The sequence below is a fragment of the Thalassophryne amazonica genome, chromosome 5 (genome assembly GCF_902500255.1).
Source record: "Thalassophryne amazonica chromosome 5, fThaAma1.1, whole genome shotgun sequence".
NCBI lineage: Eukaryota > Metazoa > Chordata > Actinopteri > Batrachoidiformes > Batrachoididae > Thalassophryne > Thalassophryne amazonica.
In genome coordinates this window covers 117484063-117507952 of record NC_047107.1, presented here as the reverse complement: position 1 = coordinate 117507952, position 23890 = coordinate 117484063, and the positions used below count along the sequence as shown (strand labels likewise).

The 23890-nt window shown below is 41.5% G+C and overlaps 1 protein-coding gene across 1 annotated transcript in view; it reads left to right on the top strand.

Annotated features, from left to right (window-relative positions):
- The window catches only part of LOC117511182 (protein unc-13 homolog B-like), a 422327-nt gene that overhangs the window by 65894 nt on the left and 332543 nt on the right, over nt 1–23890 (top strand). The window contains exon 3 of the mRNA XM_034171173.1: nt 10175–10274. Within this exon, the coding sequence (XP_034027064.1) occupies nt 10175–10274 (100 nt within the window). The remainder of the gene's footprint in view (nt 1–10174; nt 10275–23890) is intronic.

Here is a 23890-nt window from a genome sequence, read left to right as displayed (position 1 = left end):
GAGGAAAATAAGTATTTGAACACTGTGCGATTTTGCAAGTTCTCCCACTTAGAAATCATGGAGGGGTCTGAAATTTTCATCTTAGGTGCATGTCCACTGTGAGAGACATAATCTAAAAAAATAAATCCGGAAATCACAATGTATGATTTTATTAAGAATTTATTTGTATGTTACTCCTGCAAATAAGTATTTGAACACCTGTGAAAATCAATGTTAATATTTGGTACAGTAGCCTTTGTTTGCAATTACAGAGGTCAAACGTTTCCTGTAGTTTTTCACCAGGTTTTCACACACTGCAGCCGGGATTTTGGTCCACTCCTCCATACAGATCTTCTCTAGATCTTTCAGGTTTGGAGTTTCAGCTCCCTCCAAAGATTTTCTATTGAGTGCAGGTCTGGAGACTGGCCAGGCCACTCCAGAACCTTGAAATGCTTCTTATGGAGCCCCTCCTTAGTTGCCCTGGCTGTGTGTTTGGGGTCATTGTCATGCTGGAAGACCCAGCCATGACCCATCTTCAATTCTCTTACTGAGGGAAGGAGGTTGTTTGCCAGAATCTCGCAATACATGACCCCATCCATCTTCCCTTCAATACGGTGAAGTCTTCCTGTCCCCTTTGCAGAAGAGCACCCCCAGAGTATGATGTTTCTACACCCATGCTTCATGGTTGGGATGGTTTTCTTGGGGTTGTTCTCATCCTCTAAACATGGTAAGTGGAGTTGATTCCAAAAATCTCTATTCTGGTCTCATCTGACCACATGGCCTTTTCCCATGCCTCCTTTGGATCATCCAGATGGTCTCTGGTGAACTTCAAACGGGCCTGGACATGTGCTGGTTTGAGCAGGGGGACGTTGCTGCCCTGCAGGATTTTAAACCATGACAGCATCATGTGTTACTAATGTAATCTTTGTGACTGTGGTCCCAGCTCTCTTCAGGTCATTGACCAGGTCCTCCTGTGTAGTTCTGAGCTTTCTCAGAATCATCCTTACCCCACAGAGTGAGATCTTGCATGGAATCCCAGACCGAGGGAGATTGACCTTCATCTTGTGTTTCTTCCACTTTCTAATAAATAATCATAACAGTTGTTGTCTTCTACCAAGCTGCTTGCCTGTTGTCCTGTAGTCCATCCCAGCCTTGTGCAGGTCTACAGTTTTGCCCCTGGTGTTAGACAGCTCTTTGGTCTTGGCTATGCTGGACAGGTTGGAGTGTGATTGATTGAGTGTGTGAACAGGTGTCTTTTATACAGGTAACATGTTCAAACAGGTGCAATTAATACAGGTAAAGAGTGCAGAATAAGAGGGCTTCTTAAAGAAAAATTATCACGTCTGTGTGAGCCAGACGTCTTGCTGGTTGGTAGGTGTTCAAATACTTATTTGCAGCAGTAACATACAAATAAATTCTTAAAAAATCATACATTGTGATTTCCGAAATTCTTTTTTTAAATTGTCTCTCACAGTGGACATGCACCTAAGATCAAAATTTCAGAACCCTCCATGATTTCTAAGGGCCTTGTCCCACTGGCGTTTAGGAGGATTTGCATATGGATTGCGCACAAAATTGGCTCATATTCGTTTATCATCGCAGTATGCGTGAAACATGCTTGTATGAGTCGGGCGACACCCACACACGTCCGCAATTATCTGCAGAGGCACATTCTTCCGTTGCCAGGATTTTTGAGCTGCACAAAATTTGGCTGCGGATGACATTCGCCTTACATACTCAATTCATACACAATACATACACAATTCATACACAATACACACTCACTCTATGCGCTGTATATCTGCCATTAACTGCTGATATCCGCAACTGAGGGGTATTTGCAGCTTGGCAGCGGACCGGGACAGTGTGTAAAACAGATATATATCGTGCCTATCACGTCCACATCACAAACTAAAATATGTTGTAGCAACTGCATACAGATTGGCCACGAATAAAGTGTTTTTATTACATCTGCTTTGCAGTTGATTTGTGGACAATCTGTGAATGCATAACAAACACGTCACGTAAACCCAAAGTGTGGCAGAAAGCAACATACCTGCCAGTCAGTGCCGGTCCGGCTGTGCAGATCCACAAAGACGTAATAGCTGCTGCAATCGCGTCTCCTCCAGGACTTTTATTTAACACCAACAAAAGGAAGAGTTGCTTTTTAGCCACAACTCACACTGAAGTCTGTTTTCTGTGACACTCTCAAAAAAACAAAACAAAAACAAAAAAAAAAACACTGTCTCACACCCCGAACGGCTCCCCCCTCCTGCTCCCCAAACTCATGAACAGTTTACCCTCACATGACAACAAAAACATTAACTCTGTGATCAACTTGTAAAGTCCAGCACATGCTCCAGAGCCTGTATTGTTTGTGTGAATAATGATGCCGACGGCCTGAGTGAGCTTATTTTATGGCCGCAATGCAGATGCCGTGCACGTGCAACACGTGCGCGATGCATTCATAATACACCCGTAATAATCTCAATGTGTCGGCTCAGTTTCCTCACTACATGCGTTCTATAACCGTGATTGTTCATCGTATATTCGCTATATATTATTAATATATCCGTAATTCATACTGGGACATTTGTCATTTTTGGCCATTTTTGTTGGCGGACGACAACGAATGCCCGTACTTTGTTACTCAATTCATGCGCATTTAATACTCTCCCCAGTGGGACAGGGCCCTAAGTGGGAGAACTTACAAAACCGCAGGGTGTTCAAATACTTATTTTCCTCACTGTAAATATGAAATTGGTCACTGTATCCTTGATCTTTGGACAAAAATAAAAATAAACAAAATCTGTAGTTTTGTTAAAAGCATTTCCTTTCAGACATTTTGGCATGAATGCCTCTCCATACCTCTGAGCTGAGTTCAGCTGGCTGCTGCACATCAGCGCAGAATGTCTCATTTTGCGAGGAAAAAACATTTTGATCAATTGCAGTTTGTATTACAACATTTGGAAAGAGGTGTCAGTTGATTTAACCGGCATTTCACTTTGAAGTTATTAATTCCGACTGGACTCTATCGTTCTAACGTGACTTGGCAGAGAGCCGCACAAGACTGGAGTCCCAGTTAGTGACTTTAATCTGCCCAAAAGTGACTCACGATTGACATATTCAAGGATGAAAGTGGTGAAAAACAAAAAAGCTGTAACCCAAAATTACCGCCCAACACCACCTGCACGAAAATGTTTGATTTCTAGAAGCTCTGAAATGCAATCTGGTACTATTCCAGACAATAAATTGCAGTGAGTGCAGCATCCAATTTGGCGAGAAAAACCCCCAACTTTCCTTATTCAAATTCATTCCAGTAGTATTCTGCTCTTACTGGAATGCAGCAGTTTTCTAGCTTGGCAGATAGTTCTGGAGGAAATCACTGAAGAAATGAACAAATTGAAAATGTGGTTTGAACAAAACAAATTGCCATTAAACTTAAATAAAACGGGGATGAAGTAGAGGTCTAAGAGTAACTAGGTGTCCACAGGAAACGGTTATTTATTTCTATATACGAGGTCTGTCCAAAAAGTATCGGACCTTTTTATTTTTTGCAAAAACCATATGAATTTGAATCACTTGTGATTGCATCAGCCAAGCTTGAACCTTCGTGTGCATGCGTGTGTTTCCTCCGCACGTCTGTCTCAAATGTGCCAAAAAAGTGCTGATGTCCACGTCTTCCGCAATTCCTGTGCTAGTAAGACGACATACCGGATCAAGACAGCGTCCAGTTTAGAAATGAATGGCACATTCCACCGTTACAGGAGTGTTGTCATGGAAAGAGGAGCGGAGGAATTCCGCGCATCGCGGCGGAGCCGCATGGCGCAAAGCAACGCCGTGATGAAGCCTCACAGGACATGTTGGGGCATGATGGAAAAAAATGATGGAAAAAAAGCCCAAATCATTCCGCCATTTCCTGACAATGAAAATCTGCCAAGGGGGTGGACCACTCCTCACTCAAAGCCTGCTCACAGGCAAATGACGCAACCGACAGGCGTGGAAAAACTCACGCATGCGCACGAGGGTTCAAGCTTGTTTGACGCAATCACACGTGATTCAAATCCATATGGTTTTTGAAAAAAATAATAAGGTCGGATACTTTTCTAATAGACCTCGTAACAGTCCAAGAAATCATATTTATTCTAATATCACCACTCATGATACTAGCAAACTACTAAACATATTAACATCCACTTTTTTAACCATGTCATGTAAAAAGTTGAATAAAGTGCCTCCAAAACTAACCAACATTAACAAACAGAATACAAAATACAAGAGCCTCTCCCAATCTCCCAAACAATGCAATAAGTCAACCCTGTGCAGATGAACCCCCCCCCCCCCCCATGTCCAAGACCTCGGTTAGGTTCCACTTAGATCCTCTAAAACAGAGGTGGACAACTTGTTCCAGAAAGGGCCAAGAGGGTGCGGGTTTTCTTTTCAGCCAATGACTCCACCAGGTGAAATCCAACAGTGTGTGTGTGTTAAAATTAATGCTATAAATTTATTTGCTCATGATTAGTCTTCTTAGAAAAACAAACAAATGAAAGTTTGGCGTTCATTTCTATTGAATGGCTACCGCTAATGTACGTAGATATGGTGCAGTGCCGCAATCTATGATACCATTTGTAAATTGCAAGTGTTTATGCGTACAACCACACTCATCAGTAATAATCAAAATCAAAAATCAAATCAATTTTATTTATATAGCGCCAAATCACAACAAACAGTCACCCCAAGGTGCTTAATAATGATAAGTAAATTGCCCATAAAGTCAGGGACACAACTGTAAATTGTTTTTTTTCTTTCTGTCTGCCCATCTTATTTTTGTTATTAAGTTACCGTTTCACATGAAGAAACAGTCAAGACCTTGCCGCACATGTGAGCAGCTTTTGTCGGCATATAGCAGGTGATGTCAGCTTAACCTTACTTGTGTGAAGCGCCTTGAGGCAACTCCGTTATGATTTGGCGCTATATAAATGAAAAGAAATTGAAATTGAATTGAAGTGATTATTTCAGGGCTTATGGTACATTTCCTACTTGAAACCCTATATATATATATATATATATATATATATATAGAGAGAGAGAGAGAGAGAGAGAGAGAGAGAGAGAGAGAGAGAGAATTTCTTGCTTTGGTAGTCTGACTTCTGTCTTGACTCTTGTAGAGAAGACTCTCTACAAGAGTCAAGACAGAAGTCAGACTACCAGAGCAAGAATTTTAGCTAAGGAAGCTTCTGTGATTTGAAGCGAAACGTCCTCACGTCAAGCAACCCAGTCCAGTAGAAGATTCAAGCTTCTCTACTCACAGTGGACATGCACCTAAGATGAAAATTTCAGACACCTCCATGATTTCTAAGTGGGAGAACTTGCAAAATTGCATGGTGTTCAAATACTTATTTTCCTCACTGTATCTTGGAAGCGGCACCTCACTCTGCACCACATATATGGAGAGCTTCCACCCTCATCAGTTTATCTGCCAGCCTTTTGTTCTTGAATGTTCTTTTTGGAAGCTGTTGAAGGGAAGAAAACATCTCCTTGGTCACAGGAGTGAGAGTAGAGTACCTCCTCAGTACTATGGCACACCCAGATGATTGGTGGCAAATTGTGTCCTCCTTGGACAAGGCTGCAAGATGATGCTGAAGATCATGGGGCAGCTCTGTACTTGATGGCTAGCGGCAGACTGTGGTGTGGTCAGACGCCTCTCATGCACTCCTGCACAGATGAAGTATTAATGTTTTGTCCTATAATGTCAACTGGGATGTTGCAGTAAACCACACTGCTGAAATTTGGACAAAGAAAGAATGTTAATTTGCTTTATTTTATTTATCTCCTCCTCCTTTCACTCCCCAGCCTCCTCCATCTCCTGCGCCTCCTTCCAAACTCCTGACAGAGCATTCATTACTTACACAGTCTGGTAAATGTCATCTGGCCCGGCCGTGCACATCCATGTCTAAATGAATATAACTTATTTGTTTTTGTAACTCATTTCCACTTAATTATAAATGACACAGGCTGCTTCCCAGGCATGTTGTGCTGCATGCTGGGATATGTCCTCTTCGCCACAGCAAGCTGACACAGAAGGAATGTGTGTGTTGTGGTCTGACTAAATGTTTGTGGCGTCTAAGTGTGATTCAAGCACCTTTCACAGTCGCCCTGCAGGTATCTGCGGACATAGACATGAAATTTACACCAATCGAGTTTTAATACCTCCCTCCTTGTTTTGTCTAACTCATTTGTGGTTGAAGCTTTTTATTTTTGGACAGGTTTTCCAAATTTCTGCTTTGCCACTTTCAGCACAGGAAGAAAACGAGATGTCTACCTCCTGTCAGCCTCTTCTTCCTCAATCACAGAACTGGCAACTCGCTTAAGTGAATGGTGGATGATGTCTGATTAACCCTTTAATTCTGGGGGCGCTACACTTTGCCTTTATGGGTGTCAGAGAGACCTCACCTCGGAAGCATGATGGGATAAGATCTAAATGTGATTACTGCTATACTGCTGGATGAGCAGAAGAAGCTATTGACCCCAGTTCAGGATCACCAATTGTTTAAAAAAAAAAAAAAAATCCATCCATGGAGAAGATAATGGATGCTGTCGGAGCCAACATGCTCACATTGTTGTGTGGGCCGCTGAAGAGGAGGTACTGCTGGCCCACCACCAGAGGGCGCCCTGCCTGAAGTGCGGGCTTCAGGCACGAGAGGGCGCAGCCGCCTCACAGGAGCACCCGGGAGTGACAGCTGTCACTCATCACCACCCCATCATCAGCTGTCATTCATCACCACCACTTCACCGCCCACAATAAAAACCGGGCAGCAACTCCACCTCCCTGCCGAGATATCGTCTACCCGTCAGGTAAACACTCAGCCTTTGAACACGAATTGTTCAGCTAAACGTAAGACAGTCGTAACGTCTTTACTTCTGTGTTTAACTACGTTAAATTCTGAGTTTGCAGATGTACCTTTGTACACAGGAGTTTGTAGGTGTGTTTGGGGAGTTGGCGTTCTCCGCTCCTCATCCCAGACTCCACTAGTGTGACATTTGGATTCTGCACGAACTCTTGGGATAATTGTGATTAGGAGGTGGAGGTATTCCACCAGAAGAGAACTGTGCTGTGCTGACTGTTTGCTGGGTGTTCACACACCCACCATCATCTGTCTGTTCTTCCTGTCAGCAGTACCAAGTCTGACAGCTGAAGACGGTGGCCACCTGGGGACTCAGGACTTGGTGGCTCCGGTGTGCTTCAGATCCGCTGGCAGTGGAAATCGTGTGGGATCCGGCTCTTCTCTGGACAGACGTCTTCTCTCCTCGAGCCTGCCCACACGTCACCTTTGTATATTTGGCTGTATTCCAAAATCTGCAATTGTCTGTATTTCGTTGTGCACATTTCACAACAGTAAAGTGTTATACTTTTGGCTCATCCATTGTCCGTTCATTTACGCCCCCTGTTGTGGGTCCGTGTCACTACACTTTCCCAACACACGTGACTAATTTTATAAAAATGTACTTTTGTGGCTCAGCTCTTTTTATGCAAATCATCCTTAAGATAAGTTCACGAGTAAGACAGAAGAAGAAAAAAAAATCCTACCACCAACCCTTTAGCCTGAGCTTGGGCAATATTTAATAGATTTTTAGTACAGGAAACATTGCAACAAATAAACATACCCAGTCACAAAAGTGTTTAAAAAATTATTTTCAGAGTTTTGTTTTCGCAAATGATCCCGAAATTTTGGGTTATGTTTCTCGTTACATTCTCAGCCATGCTTGTTGTGAAAGTGTAGGAACACGGACCCACAACAGGGGGGCGCAAATGAACGGACAATGGAGAAGGTAAATAACAAGGTTTTACTGTTGTGAAACGTGCACAACCAATACAACAATTGACAATTTGGGGTTAAGCCGAATTCCACTGGTGTCGTGTGGGCAGGCTCGAAGGTAGGAGACGTCCGTCCAAGTCGAACCAGAACCACCCAGATTTCCTCTGCCACCGAACCCTGGAAGTACTGGAACCGCCAAGTCCCGAATTCCCAGGTGGCCACTGCCTCCGCTCGTCGGATCCGGTACTGCTGGCAAGAGAACAAAACACACAGGTGTGGATGCGGCTGCACCCAGTAACACAGAGAGGGGAGAAGCCGTCTCCACCTCACGTCACAATACTGCAGGAAGGTGAGTACTTATCTGAAGCAACGGCTTTGAGTAGACAGCTGTCCTGCAATGCTCAATAAGAAAGGCAATAATACAGCAGAGAATCGTTACCTCTATCTTAAGGCGATATCTCGGCACTGAGGTGGAGACGCCGTCCTGGTGATATACCTCCGTGCTGAGTGGAGTCAGCTGTGTCCAGTAATGGGTGACAGCTGTCACCCTGGCTGCTCTCGTAAGGCGGCAGCGCCCTCTGGTGCCTGGAGCCCGCACTCCAGGCAGGGCGCCCTCTGGTGGTGGTGGGCCAGCAGTACCTCCTCTTCAGCGGCCCACACAACACATGCTGATCTGACCGCATCACATCTCAGAAGTGAAGAAGACTAGTTCCTGCTTAGGAACCACTTAGGAACACCAGGAGCAGGTTGCTCCATGTACAACTGGAGTTGTCAGGAAGGGCGTCCGTCAGAAAACTTACACTAGATCCCAATGGGGATTTCTACTGGATCCTCTGTGGCAACCCAGAGCAACTGGTGCAAGCCAAAGACAAAAATAAATCTAAACTAACTCATTCTCTATACATACTTATTCCAATTAAGGATCGGGGGGTGGGGCTGGAGCCTATCCCAGCAGTAAATCTATCAACGGATTAAAAAAATATCAAGGTTTAAGACCACATTTTGTTCAAGTTCGCTGAAAACTAGTTTATCAATTGTGCATTGTGTTTATGGATTTAGAGAAAGCTTATAACAAAGTGTCAAGAACAAATCAAATCAAATCAATTTTATTTATATAGCGCCAAATCACAACAAACAGTTGTCCCAAGGCGCTTTATATTGTAAGGCAAAGCCATACAATAATTACAGAAAAACCCCAACGGTCAGAACGACCCCCTGTGAGCAAGCACTTGGCGACAGTGGGAAGGAAAAACTCCCTTTTAAAAGGAAGAACAGAGTTGTGGTATTGTATGAGGACATTTGGAGTGGCAGAGAAGTATGTGAGGGTGGTGCAGGATATGTACAAGGACAGTGTGACAGCGGTGAGATGGCACAGTAGGAATGATAAATTCATTCAAGGTGGAGGTGGGATTACACCAAGGATCAGTTCTGAGTCCTTTCTTGTTTGCAGTGGCGATCGACAGGTTAACAGTTGAGATCAGACAGGAGTCCCCATGGACTATGATGTTTGCAGATGACATTGTGATCTGTAGTGAGAATAGAGAGGTTGAGACTAATTTGGAGACACACTCTGGAGAGCAGGGGAATGAAAGTAAGTAGGAGTGAGACTGAGTACATGTGTGTGAATGAGAGGGAGCCCAGTGCAACAGTGAGGATTATAAGGAGTTGACGTTGTAAATACATGGTGTCAACTATCCAACGTAATGGAGAGTCTGGTAGAGAGGTGAAGAAGAGAGTGTAGACAGGGTGAAGTGGGTGGAGAAAGGTGGAAGGAGTGATTTGTGACTGAAGAATATATGCAAGAGTGAAGGGGAAAGTCTGCAAGACAGTAGTGAGACCAGCTGTGTTGGACAGCGTAGAGACCGTGGCGCTAGCAAAAGAGGGGGTGGAGCTGAAGTTGTTGCGATTTTCTTTGGTAGCGACAAGGATGGACAGGATTAGAAATGAACATTTCAGAGGGACAGCACAAGTATGACGGTTTGGAGACAAAGTCAGAGAGGAAAGGCTAAGATGGCTTGAACATGTGCAAACGAGGGACCCACGCTATATAGGGAGAAACATCTTGAGGATGGAGCCATTAGGCAGGAGGAGAACAGCTATGCCAAAGAGGAGGTTTATGGGTGTGGTAAAGGAGGACATGCAGGTTGTTGGCGTGACAGAAGAAAATGCAGAGGACAGGGTCAGATGGAAATGGGTGAAGTACGGTGGTGCCCCCTAATGTGGGCAGCCGAAAGATGATGATTATCGTTACATTCACAGGCAAAAAAAAAAGATGATGATTATCGTTACATTCACGGGCAAAAAAAAAAAGTGTTATAAACAGTAGAGTCATTATATTTTCATCTTACAAATTAAAAAACAATTATTTTCTTTTCCAGACAAGTTCAACACTTATGTGACTTTAAAGATGCAGAATGTGAAGAGCACAACCGTCACAGTCCGTGGAGCGCAGCCATGCTGGGAACAAGACTTCATGTTGTAAGTAACATCATACTATTCAAAGTTTACTTCAGAGCAGGTAGCTCAGCAGATAAGGAGTTGGCCTGCCAATGTGTAGACTTGGGTTTGAATCCCGCTCATGCTACCTTTCTCAGTCCATCCAGCTGTAAAAATGAGTCCCAGCTTTGGGGAGGTCAACGTGAGGCATCATTGTGAAGCACTTTGACCATCTGCTGGATGGAAATTTGCTCAAGAAATACAGTCCTTCTTTTTATTTTTAAATATAAGGACTGATAGAAAATACTTTTTTCTGTAAATTTGTACTTTTTTTTTTTTGAGCAAAGTATTTTTATTAGTTTTTTTCCATTTTTACACACAAAACAAACAGAGAACACAAACTTGAAATAACCCTCCCGCCCCACCCCTTCTAAACCAGATCAACTATAATAATAACTAAACTGTACAGGTATCTAAGGGCACACAAACACAATCTTAAGTACCGTATGTTAGTATGCATCACAGACCCTGATAGTATTTAAACTAAAACATCTGCAGGCACACTCTCAAAATAAGATAGAAATGGCTGCCATGTATCAAGATAGACCTTGACAGATCCTTTTACAGTATATCTGATCTTCTCCAAATGAATATGATACATAACTTCTCTCATCCACTGACCATATATAGGTGGATGTAAATCCTTCCATTGGCAGAGAATGAGTCTCCTGGCCAACAGAGAACAAAACGCAATCATAGCCTTTTGTTTTTTACTGAATAGAGTCTCCAGAGGGACAACACCAAACAGAGAGGTCAGTGGAGATGGATGGACAGTCCTACCACAGACTGCAGAAAGTATGTTGAAAACAGATTGCCAATAACCATGTAGTTTTGGACAGGTCCAGAATGTGTGAACCAGTGAGGGGACTGCTTACAGCGGTTGCAGGCCGGGTCCAGGTCAGGTTTAAACTTTGACAGTTTGTCCTTAGACCAATGCAGACGATGGACGACTTTAAACTGAAGAACGGAATGTCTCAGACATATTGAAGATGAATAAATGTTCTTGATAATGATTCCCCACGTTGAATCTGATGTGGTTTCACCCAAGTCCAGCTTCCATTTGTGTTTAAGGGAGTCCAAACCCATAGTGATAGCTCAGCAGTTTGTAAATCCTGCTGAGTGTCCGTTTTGGAAAGGTTTTGCACTCCAGAATCAATCCACCAAGTTATTAGAGGGGCACAAAGGGAAACTGACAGAGTTTGACCTCACAAAATGTCTGACCTGGAGATATTTAAAAAAATGTGAAGAGTGGAGACCAAATTTCTGTACTAGCTGATCATAAGAGGCAAAGATATTGTCTACATAGAGATCATAATGTGAATGCACACCTTTAAGAGTCCACGAATTAAAAGTTGCATCAGTCAAAGAAGGGACAAACATGTGATTATTTGACACTGGGGCAAAAAACAATAGTTCTGTAAAGTGAAATGACCTTCTGAACTGATTCCAAATTTTCAAGGTGTGAGTAACAGCAGGATTACAGGTATAGGTTGAGAGTGGATTTGTAAATGGTAACTGAGAGCAAAGTAAAGCAGATGCAGAGCTAGATGTGATCAAGGCTTTTTCCATAGCCACCCACCTAGGGAGGTTATCTGTTTCTAACCAAAATAATAAGGCTCTAATATTCACTGCCCAGTAATAAAACATAAAATTGGGCAGTGACATACCACCAAGGCTACGGGGCATCTGTAAGATCCTTTTGCCAATTCGAGGGTGCTGTTTATTCCAAATAAATGTGGACAACTGACTATTCAAATTGAAAAAAAAAATGATTTTGTCAAAAATATTGGCAAGTTCTGAAACAAATACAAAGATTTAGGTAATATTGTCGTTCTGATTGAATTAATCCTTCCCCCAAGATAGAGAGGTAGAGTTTGCCACCTGGTGATATCATGCTTAAGATTTGCCAGAAGAGGTGAATAATTGGCCTGGTAAAGCTCCTTATATCCCATTTAAAATTAACTATAATGAGATATTTAAATTTTTTAGTGTTAATTTTAAATGGGACATTGCCCTCAAGTTTTGCATTTAAAGAAGACACTGGCATGAGCTCACTCTTCTGGAGATTAACCTTATAACCAGATACTCGCCCAAATTCTTGAAGCAGAGCAAGTAGTTCAGGAATACTAGAGAGGGGATCTGAAATGTATAAAAGGGTATCATCTGCATATAAAGAAACCTTATGTTCCATGCCAAACTGGTTTATGCCCTTAATACGTAAGTTGTTACGTAGCGCTACTGCCAGTGGTTCTATTGCAATTGCAAATAACAATGGAGAGAGTGGACATCCCTGTCTTGTACCACGTTGTAATTTGAAATAGCCAGATAAATTATTATTAGTGCGTACTGCTGCCATTGGAGATGAATAGAGTAGTTTTACCCACAACAGAAATTTAGGGCCAAATTTAAAAGACTCTAAGGTCTTAAAGAGAAATCTCCATTCCACATGATCAAATGCTTTATCAGCATCCAGCGAAAGTACAACTTCATCATTCTTATGACCGTGTGGAGCAGAAATATATAAAACATCAAAGAGTCGCCTGATATTAAAAAAAGATTGACTTTTTTTACAAATCCTGTCTGGTCAGGTGAGACAATCATAGGAACCACGTATTCAAGATGCCTTGCTAAAACCTTTGCCAGGATTTTTGCGTCAGTGTTCAAGAGAGATATTGGGCGATATGAGCTACAGTTTAAGGGGTCTCTTTCTTTCTTCAGTAGCAATGATATAACAGCTTGCCGCATAGAGAGTGGTAATAATGAAGAGGAAAATGATTCTTCAAAAACTGACAATAAAAGAGGGGAAAGCTGATCTGAAAAAGTTTTAAAAAACTCAATGGGAAAGCCATCCGGGCCCGGGGATTTCCCATTTTGCATATCTTCGATTGCTACGATAATTTCAGCCACAGTGATTTCTCTCTCCAACTCATTTACCAAATCAGGATTTACTGAGGGAAGGTCCAGGTTGCTAAAAAACTTTTCTAGTTCAGATGAATCAACTGGTGATTCTGATGTGTACAGGGCATGGTAAAATTTACTAAAACACAGATTTATTTCAGCATTATCGCAACATACCTTGCCTTGATCATCATTTATTTTTGGAATCGTTTGATAAGCTGAACGCTGGCGTAGCTGATGTGCAAGCAATCGACCAGCCTTTTCACCATGTTCATAATGACCCTGTCTAGATTTAGATATTAAATACTCAGCCTGCTGTGTTGACAGAGTATTAAATTCTGTCTGGAGTGACACATGTTTCTTCACTAGATCTTGAGAGGGGGAGCGACTGAGTGCAGCGTGTAATTGTAATATCTCATCGGTTAGCTGTTGTAACCATATCAAATTTGTCTTTCTTTTATTAGCACAGTAAGAGATAATTTGTCTTCTCAAATAGGCCTTCAATGTCTCCCACACAATACAGTGTGGCATCCCTGGTGTTTGACTAGTTTCAAGAAAGAATTTGATTTCAGATATAATAAACTGAACAAAATCTTCCTCGGACAGAAGTAATGAATTAAAACGCCAGGGACGGTAAATAGAGTGTGTTACTGGGATCATCAGCTTCATAATGAGAGGTCCATGATCTGATATGACCATTGCTCCATATTCACACTCTTTCACTAATGGCAGAACCCGCTTATCGAGGAAAAAAATAATCAATCCGAGAGTATGACTTATGAACACTGGAGAAGATTGAATATGCTCTTGAGGAAAGATTACGAAAGCGCCACACATCAGCCACACCATATGTTTTTAGAAAGGAGTTAATTGTATGAGCAGATTTGGTCAAATTGATCTTCCCCACAGCACTACGATCGAGCGATGAAACAACACAATTAATATCGCCACCCATCAGAAGACTGTGTGATGATATATTTGGCAGCTTTGAGAAAAGGGAGTTAAAAATATATTATCGTCCCAATTTGGTGCATAAACTGATACCAAAATCACTGGGAAGGTATATAACTTACCAACTACAACAACATAACGTCCAGCTGTGTCTGAGTGTACACTAGACACTGTAAATTGTACCTGTTGATTAATCATGATGGCTACTCCCCTGGACTTAGATTGAAAATTAGATTGAAACACCTGACCAGACCATTTTTTACTTAGAAGCATGCTATCAGCAGAGCACACGTGTCTCTTGCAAAAAGGCAATATCCGCTCTCAGTTGCTTTAAATGACTCGTAATTTTACGGAATTTTAATGGGCTATTAAGATATTTTACATTCCAGCTCACACAGTTAACTAGACAGCCATTTGAATAACTAGTATTTTTCGTATTACCAGCCATGATCAGAAAAACAATATATCACCTGATGCACATGAATCCAAAGATACCTGACATAAAGGTCACCACACATAAACAGATCTGGTTTAGCTCCACCCCTATCTCCCACATGAACATGGAGATAATAACAGCAACTCTTAAACACAAATCCACACATTAGTGCTTGTATTGAGGGAACAAAAACAAAACACCAACTACACTGGGCTCCTGTTTTGCCCGTCAATTAAGAAATAGTTATTAATTATTAGTGGTAAACTAAATAATATTTAAAAAAAAGATGACTCTAAACTCGCTCAAAAAGGTTAATAAAGCCTGTAAATGTGATTAGAATGGAGATTTCACTTCCCGTCGTCTCTGCTCATCGTAGAGATAATATTTTTCCGAACATATTCCATGGCAGCGTTCGGATCCGTAAACTCCATGTTGTCCTCACCGTGAGTGATGCGGAGCCGAGCTGGGAACAACAGACCGTACCGAACATCTCACCTGTTACGGAGAAGCCTCTTGACGTCAGAGAAAGCTGCTCGGGCTTTGGCCACACTAGCTGTGTAATCTGGGTCGATGAAAACCGGCGCCTCTCTGTATCGAAGCGGCCCATGACGGCGTGCACGCCCCAGTATCTCCGCACACTCCTGGAAGTAATGCAGCTTCAACACAATGTCCCGCGGCTTTCCTTCCGCCTTCCTCCTGCCTGGCATGCGGTGAAAGTGGTCAATACGTGGTGCGTTTTCCAGATCCAGTAGCTCCTTGAGAAGTTCAGCTAATGCGGTAGCAGTGCCAAACTCTGATGTTTCGGGGATACCAGTAATCCTCAGATTGCATCTCCTTAAACACCCCTCCATATCTTCATATTTCTTTCGGAGACCATTTAACTCGGCTTTCATCTCAATCACAGCACCGCGCAGAGAAACCACCTCCTCTGACCAGGTCGACAAGCCGTCCTCCACGTCTTTGAATCGAACTTTTACCTGGTCTAAATCAGCCCGAAGGGCCGTGGTGCCGCTCGCCACTTCCGCTCGCACCGTCTGTAGTTCGCCTCTAATAAATCCAAGGTCTTCCGCCAGCAAATCCTTCATTTCGGCTTTTATTACCTCTGAAATACTGGATTTTATTGACGCTAGAATGTCTGTTTTCAGCGTCGAGAAGTCCATCTCGGTCGACTTTGATAATGGCGGTGCAGAGTCTTTAGCATAACTCTGATCGCAGGTAGCATCAGACCTAGCGGCTGCGGCTCCCGAATATTTATATTTTCTCAAACTGGATGCCATTATACGCGAAGAAGGAGGCAACACTGTAAAGATAGACTAACAAAATAACAGGTGTCGAATTTAGCAGGGATAAATTGTAAAAACGCCACTATATAGTAAATAAAAAACGGGAGCTCACACTAAACACTTCTTACTCTTCCGCCGCCATTTTCCCCTCCGTAAATTTGTACTTTTAAATTAATTTTGAGTTTGAAGAAAAAGCCAGACTGATTGGGGCTCATCTTATTGAAATTAAAGGGTTAATGTTGCGGTCCATTTGGCAGGAAAGTAATGCAGAAGGATCTCATCAAATTCAAAGTTTATTTACTTATTAGCTCTTTAGTATCAAACTCTTAGGATGTGCTAACACAAACCTCATGAGACATTGGAGCTGTTCATGTCAGCCGCCTGATGAATCCAGGATTCAGTCGAGTTTTCTGAATTTGAAAAGGAGCGTCGGCCGCCTGAGGGACTCCAGTGTGGTCGGCTGACAATGGCTTCTAAATAGGAATCTGTGATGGGAGCAGGTAGGATTGGCGGAAAGTGAAATGGCATCTCCAGATAAGTGGATGAGTCAATGAATTGTCGTCCAGTCTTATTCCAAAGGGGGAGAAACTGTGAAGATGTCGCTCATTTAGAAATCCCATTCTTGTTAGCAGTTGAAGTGTTACTGCTCTTTGTTGCCATGCCCATGTGTGTTTCATGGTTGGACTTGTCACTAGTTAGTGCAGATAGATGAATTGGTGAGGAAATATGACAAAAAGAAATGCTTACTCCAGCCTGACAGGCCTGAAGTTTAGTGATTTTTGTGTCAAATGGGGCAATTGCAGATGTCCTACGTTTTTCTTTTTTATAACATATTTTCTGATGTGCTCCATTTTTACAGACCTCAAGAAAAACAGTTTACAAAAATGATGTTTTACTGTTTCCTGTAAGGAGGTCAAGGTATCTGCAGAGTGTTAGTTTTTGTATGTGTGTGTTTGTATGTGATGGATTGCCCCACAGTTTATTTTGGTGTGTGCAGTCAAGACAAGTAAAGAGCTTTATTCATTTTGAGATGTCAAAGACAGGTGAAAGTCCATCCAGAGATGTCGCGGGCGAAAAACAAAGTGTGGATGGGAACGACATGTGAGGTTTTGTGTTTCGAGAAGTGGATTGGTCCAAGCACTAGTACCTGAGGGACTGCAGTGTAAACACGCTAAGCTGTCACTCAGACAGCAATGATCAATCAATCAATCAATCAATTTTATTTATATAGCGTCAAATCACAACAAACAGTTGCCCCAAGGCACTTTATATTGTAAGGCAAGGCCATACAGACAACCAGGAAAAAGACATGCTGTGGAGGGGAGCAGAGATCAATCACTAATGATTAAATGCAGAGTGATGCATACAGAGCAAAAGGAGAAAGAAACACTCAGTGCATCATGGGAACCCCCCCAGCAGTCTAAGTCTATAGCAGCATAACTAAGGGATGGTTCAGGGTCACCTGATCCAGCCCTAACTATAAGCTTTAGCAAAAAGGAAAGTTTTAAGCCTAATCTTAAAAGTAGAGAGGGTGTCTGTCTCCCTGATCTGAATTGGGAGCTGGTTCGACAGGAGAGGAGCCTGAAAGCTGAAGGCTCTGCCTCCCATTCTACTCTTACAAACCCTAGGAACTACAAGTAAGCCTGCAGTCTGAGAGCGAAGAGCTCTATTGGGTTGATATGGTACTATGAGGTCCCTAAGATAAGATGGGACCTGATTATTCAAAACCTTATAAGTAAGAAGAAGACTTAAATTATTCTAGAATTAACAGGAAGCCAATGAAGAGAGGCCAATATGGGTGAGATATGCTCTCTCCTTCTAGTCCCCGTTAGTACTCTAGCTGCAGCATTTTGAATTAACTGAAGGCTTTTCAGGGACCTTTTAGGACAACCTGATAATAATGAATTACAATAGTCCAGCCTAGAGGAAATAAATGCATGAATTAGTTTTTCAGCATCACTCTGAGATGCTGAAATGATCTGATGGGGATTTGAACCAAGGATCATCTGGTCACAAGCCCACTGCATTATCCACTTGAGCATCACAAGATGACTGTCACAAGTATGAATTTCACAGTGTTTTCCAAAATCGCACCAAATTATCGTGTGAGTAACACCATCTGAGGATTCTGGAGATTAGCACTGGACCGATCGGCCCCATTTATCCCATCTAAACACACTGACTCCTTATTTTGGTTTACAGTGACTTTCAAACATCAAACCAGTTGGTGTGGGGAGGGAACTTGTATTGTGTTTTTTGTTTTTTTTCTTGTTGCATGGCTATAGCTATAACAGTGCTAACACTGCTTATTTAAAAATATAACGCAATGCTAAAATACCTTCCGCCATATGAGCATGTACCTTTTAAGGGCATGCATGTGTGCATACATGAGCTTTTGAAAAGACTGGATGTTACCTTTGACTGCGTGTGATGCATGCACATTAACATCAATGAATTGTCTTGTAAATCAATCCAGAAGTGTTTTCAGGTTACAAAAAAAGTGTTTTTAGTTTTGGAAGTGTTTATTTCTTGCTATAGCTTTTACATAATATATGAGAAACATGTTTACACAAACGCAGCGGCTTCAGAGCGGATTCCGCCATGTTGAATTAGCAGTCAGAGAGAGACCAGCCAGTGATGTCACAATGCCTCTCTACTCTGAGTGGCTGTCGCCTCCCCCAAAGGAAGGCAGATTTGCGTGATTCATAGCCTAAAAATAGGAAACAGAATGTGACCTTTTGACCTCATAAACTAGGTCAAGGTTAGCCATCTTTGAACTTTTCCAAGGTCTGTGTCCTCAGAACGTTCCCTGTGAATTTGAAGACTCTGGCAGTAATAGGACTGGACTTATGCTGAACACAGACAGACGGACGCAAAGCCTTCACAATATTCACTGGCCATATTTTGATGGCCTCGAGTAAAAATGATTTGCAAACAACTATGACCAAAGACAGGTTTTACTATATTAGTCTACTTACTGCTGAGGGTGACAGAGAAACAGTATGGTTAATAATAATGTACAAGTTGGTATTAACTATTTACTGTTTTGTTTTTTTTAAACCTGTTATTTAAACCTCCTCCCACCCCCCCATCAAAATTTTGTAGTCATGGTTCGTTCTGCGATTCATAACTATGAAAGTGAAGCCCCTGTCACACATAGTAAGAATGTGCAGGAACCAGGCCAACACAGCAAAAATGGCCATAATCTGGACACAGTCGGGAGGGAAAGAGACGTGACTGGGTGGATCCTGTGTAGACTACCTCGTCCACACCTGCACGATCACATCCAAAGCACATTTAGACAACAGTTAGATGACACAGACTGTTGTCAGACGGCCATAAAAGGTGCTGAAGACTGCCTGATGTCCAGACGTCTGGATGGCAAACACGGTGCTGAAGTGGGAGGTAGCGCTGTGTTCTCCCTTTGCACAGGCCCTGCCAGTACTGGACATCGTTGTACAACCAACGTATGGACCAGACTCATACCATATGCGTCCAAGCAGGCATCGGTGCGGCCACTCACTTGCAACCACATCTTCGCTTGTCCTCCCCTCCCCATTGCTCACTGACCTCACGTGTGTGTGCGTGTGTACAACAGGTGCTGAAATGATGAAATGATCGCTCAGTGTGTGTGTGTGTTTGATACACACACGCACACACACACTCTCATACTGCAAACTCTCAAATTAATGTCAAAACTGTTGATTTAAAAAAAAATAAGAAAAGACGACGAAAGAAAGAAAGAAATGCATTTGTAAAATAATTAATGAATTAAAAAAATTCTCCATGCAAAACAAAAGTTACTGTGGGTCACACGGTATATTTATTGAAGTTGCCTTTTGCAACTGTCACAAGTAAGAGGTGGAAGTGATGAGGAAAACATTGTGAAAACTCAGGTTTTTGCTTTTTACAATGCGTTGGGGTTACACAATTAATTTAAATTAGGGTGGGCATTTAATCAACTTCAATAAAAAAAAAAATCTATCTATCTACATATATTTAGGATTGGTGTTTAAGCAACTTTCATTTAAAAAAGGGGATGGGTGGGGTGCTCTGATGCAAGGATATGGCAAGTAAGGTCGGTCCTGATGTGCCCAGTCAGGCAGGCAGGAGACGCTGGTTAACGGTGTTAAACATTGTGAAGTCATCTGGCCGTTAGCGATCAAATATAGGTGAGACAGAGGCAGAGGCAAGATGATATGGTCCACAATTTTAAATTTTTTTTTCGTCTTTGACATTCATTTTTTTCAAGACAAGAAACCGTGCATAAAGTACAAAGTGCCCAGAGAGGTGGGTGGAATAGTCTCTTTACCAGCTGCCGGCCAGAGTGATCTTCCAGGCGCCTTTTTATCTGGTCTGGCTGATTGGATTGAACCATTAGAATCTAAAAGGGTAAGAGCTGAAAAACTAACTCACAAAACCTGTCTGAAAAACTTCCATACCTTTAACTAAACCAAACCCATTTAAAAACCCACCATCTCTGTACCTAAAACCTGAAACCAAACACCCCTGCTAACTAAAATCCATAAGCCAATAAACCCCTTAACCTGCCTCCCCCCTCACATTCTCCTGCCCTGGTCTGGCCCGGAACCTTTATCATGGGGACATGTTTCTGGTGGGACCTCTTTGCCACCTGGACACAAGACAGAAAGTAAGGGAGACAGATTGCAACTATTCACTACAACACCACAATACACATCAGCACATCCACCAAACACTGAAACAACCCAAAACATTGCACAACATTTTTCACTTCCCAATTACAATTGATTGGTAACTTAATGTCTCCCTCTCTCCTCCAGGGCCCACTGCCTCCAAATCCAAACAATGGGTGAAAGAAAGACATTATTCAATAAAATCCATATTTCTTTAAAACCAATCATGTGCAAATTATTCAAATGTACAAAAAGTTGTTAAAGTGCTGAGTGCAATCCATTGTGCAAATGTGCATCAAAGTGCTCAGTGAACAGAGTCAATGTGCAAGTGTGAAATCACTTAGTAACAAATTGGCTATTTGTTACAAACATTAAATGGATATTCGTCTGTCAAACCTGAATAAGCGCTGTGACTCTTTAAAATAAAGTGCAATTGCTGCATACTGTTATGGTTGAAGGATTTATTGAAAAACATTTTCTTTAAAGCCTCAGTCATCAAATGAAATGTTCCTTCCAGTCCATTCCATTATTTTTTGAAATGCTGCAGGATCTGTATTGGCAGAGATCAGACAGCAGGTGCTGCGAGGGGCGTAAAGTTTTTGTCCAGTGGGCCCATTCTTTTCTTGACTCCTATCAGTCCAGTAATTATACCGTTATTTCACATCGGTAGTTTGACGTGGAGCTATTCAACAAAACAAATGTTAGCATTACACAATAGTCTTACACGCTGTGCAGTGGTAAATGGGAAATGGGACAGATCTCTCCTGCACACTGATCCGCTGAGACTTAATTAGAGGGATTGGAAAGACTGACTGGATCCACATGATTAAATAAGACTTTGCAGCTCTTCTCTCCCTCCTGTTTTCTTGGATTTTCTTTTTGTTGTTGTAGTAATTGCTTTCCTTTCTTCTTGTCTGTTGTGTTATTCCTTCCTCTTCATACCATTTTCTTCAGATTGGATGACTGCTGGGATAACAAAGCATAAAAAGCCACAGTCCTTACACAGACAGAAAATGCAACTCCAATACTGCTTAATTCTCTTGGGTCCAGGGCACTTTCTCAATTTGACCATACCTCAGAAATTCTTCTTTTACTGTACTAGTATATAATAATAATAATAATGATAATAATAATGTAATTTGTTGCCAAATGTCTGTCATGTCAAAATGTTCAGAACAATCTCACCTTTCTGATTGTGAGATGTGTATTTGTCTGGAACATTGGTAAAAAGATATAATTTGGGCCTAAACATTAAAATGTTATATTTTTATTCATTGGACAAATTGCTTTCATGTTAAAAATGAGTTTACAATCTTTCAGTCACAAAAGTAGCGAAATATATGAAAAAGAATTTTAAAAGTGTGTATAATAAAATAAATAAAACCATGAAGTGCAGCTGCACCACCTACTTGACCTACAGAGACACGCAGAGACACAGAACATTCCAAAACAGCGTATTTGTAAAATGTCACTGAGCTGTCTGCTCGTTGTCTTCTCTTTTGAAATAATTCCTTTTTTGAATAAAGTCCATTGTGGGTGAAAACTGATGTTGATAAATGTCCATTGCTTCTTTGAAAAAAGAAAAAAAAAGACAAAGTTCTTACACTGATCCTGGGAAAAAAAAAATCCCTCCGTGATTTTCTTTGTGTACAAGAGTAAATGTAAAAAAGTGTTTACATGTTGACAGGCGTGTTCTTTTAGAGTTAATGAGCATTTACTGTTGTATTTCAGTGAAGTTTTTCTGCTATAACACACGCTCCAGCCAGACTGCAGTCACTAGCAGGGTGAGAGAGCAGACGCTCATATTACATTCTCTGGCCTCTAGGAATCACAATCAAATTCATTGAAATATGAATTTTATCCATTTTGGAATAAGGCTGTAGCATAACAAAATGTGGAAAAAAATTAAGCACTGTGAACACTTTGTGGATGCACTGTAAATTGCTGGATCTCCAAAAGTAGTTAAAAAAAATAAATAGGCGATTTATACTCTAGAAAATATGGTATGCAATTTTAGTGCATGTGTCCCACCCATTGAAATAGTTTCCCCTCCCCGCCTTTATTACTTACTGCATACAGTAGGTATTAAAGTTATCTTCATGAAGTGTGGTGCAATTGTGACATCTGTGGCCAGAAAAGTCATGTCAGTCAGGAGAAAAACTGCATATTTGATTAAATGTAACAAGAAAAGCAAATGACTTCAGTTAAATTTTTTAGGTGAAATTATGAGTTACCAAATTCTTCTTTTCATCTATCAGTTAACGAACTGAGGCAGGACAGTATGCAGTGCAGTGTTGAAGTCGAGTGTCCTCTTGTCCTCAAACGTGTGGTTAGTGTCTTTAAGGTGGAGACGGTCCACCCACCACTTTAATCATATCTTAGATCTTGTTCTGACTTATGGTATGGAAATAGAAGACTTAACAGTATTCCCTGAAAACTCTCTTCTGTCTGATCATTTTTTAATAACATTTACATTTACTCTGATGGACTACCCAGCAGTAGGGAATAAGTTTCATTACACTAGAAGTCTTTCAGAAAGCGCTGTAACTAGGTTTAAGGATATGATTCCTTCTTTATGTTCTCTAATGCCATATAACAACACAGTGCAGAATAGCTACCTAAACTCTGTAAGGGAGATAGAGTATCTCGTCAATAGTTTTACATCCTCATTGAAGACAGCTTTGGATGCTGTAGCTCCTCTGAAAAAGAGAGCTTTAAATCAGAAGTGTCTGACTCCATGGTATAACTCTCAAACTCGTAGCTTAAAGCAGATAACCCGTAAGTTGGAGAGGAAATGGCGTCTCACTAATTTAGAAGATCTTCACTTAGCCTGGAAAAAGAGTCTGTTGCTCTATAAAAAAGCCCTCCGTAAAGCTAGGACATCTTTCTACTCATCACTAATTGAAGAAAATAAGAACAACCCCAGGTTTCTTTTCAGCACTGTAGCCAGGCTGACAAAGAGTCAGAGCTCTATTGAGCTGAGTATTCCATTAACTTTAACTAGTAATGAGTTCATGACTTTCTTTGCTAACAAAATTTTAACTATTAGAGAAAAAATTACTCATAACCATCCCAAAGACGTATCGTTATCTTTGGCTGCTTTCAGTGATACCGGTATTTGGTTAGACTCTTTCTCTCCGATTGTTCTGTCTGAGTTATTTTCATTAGTTACTTCATCCAAACCATCAACATGTTTATTAGACCCCATTCCTACCAGGCTGCTCAAGGAAGCCCTACCATTATTTAATGCTTCGATCTTAAATATGATCAATCTATCTTTGTTAGTTGGCTATGTACCACAGGCTTTTAAGGTGGCAGTAATTAAACCATTACTTAAAAAGCCATCACTTGACCCAGCTATCTTAGCTAATTATA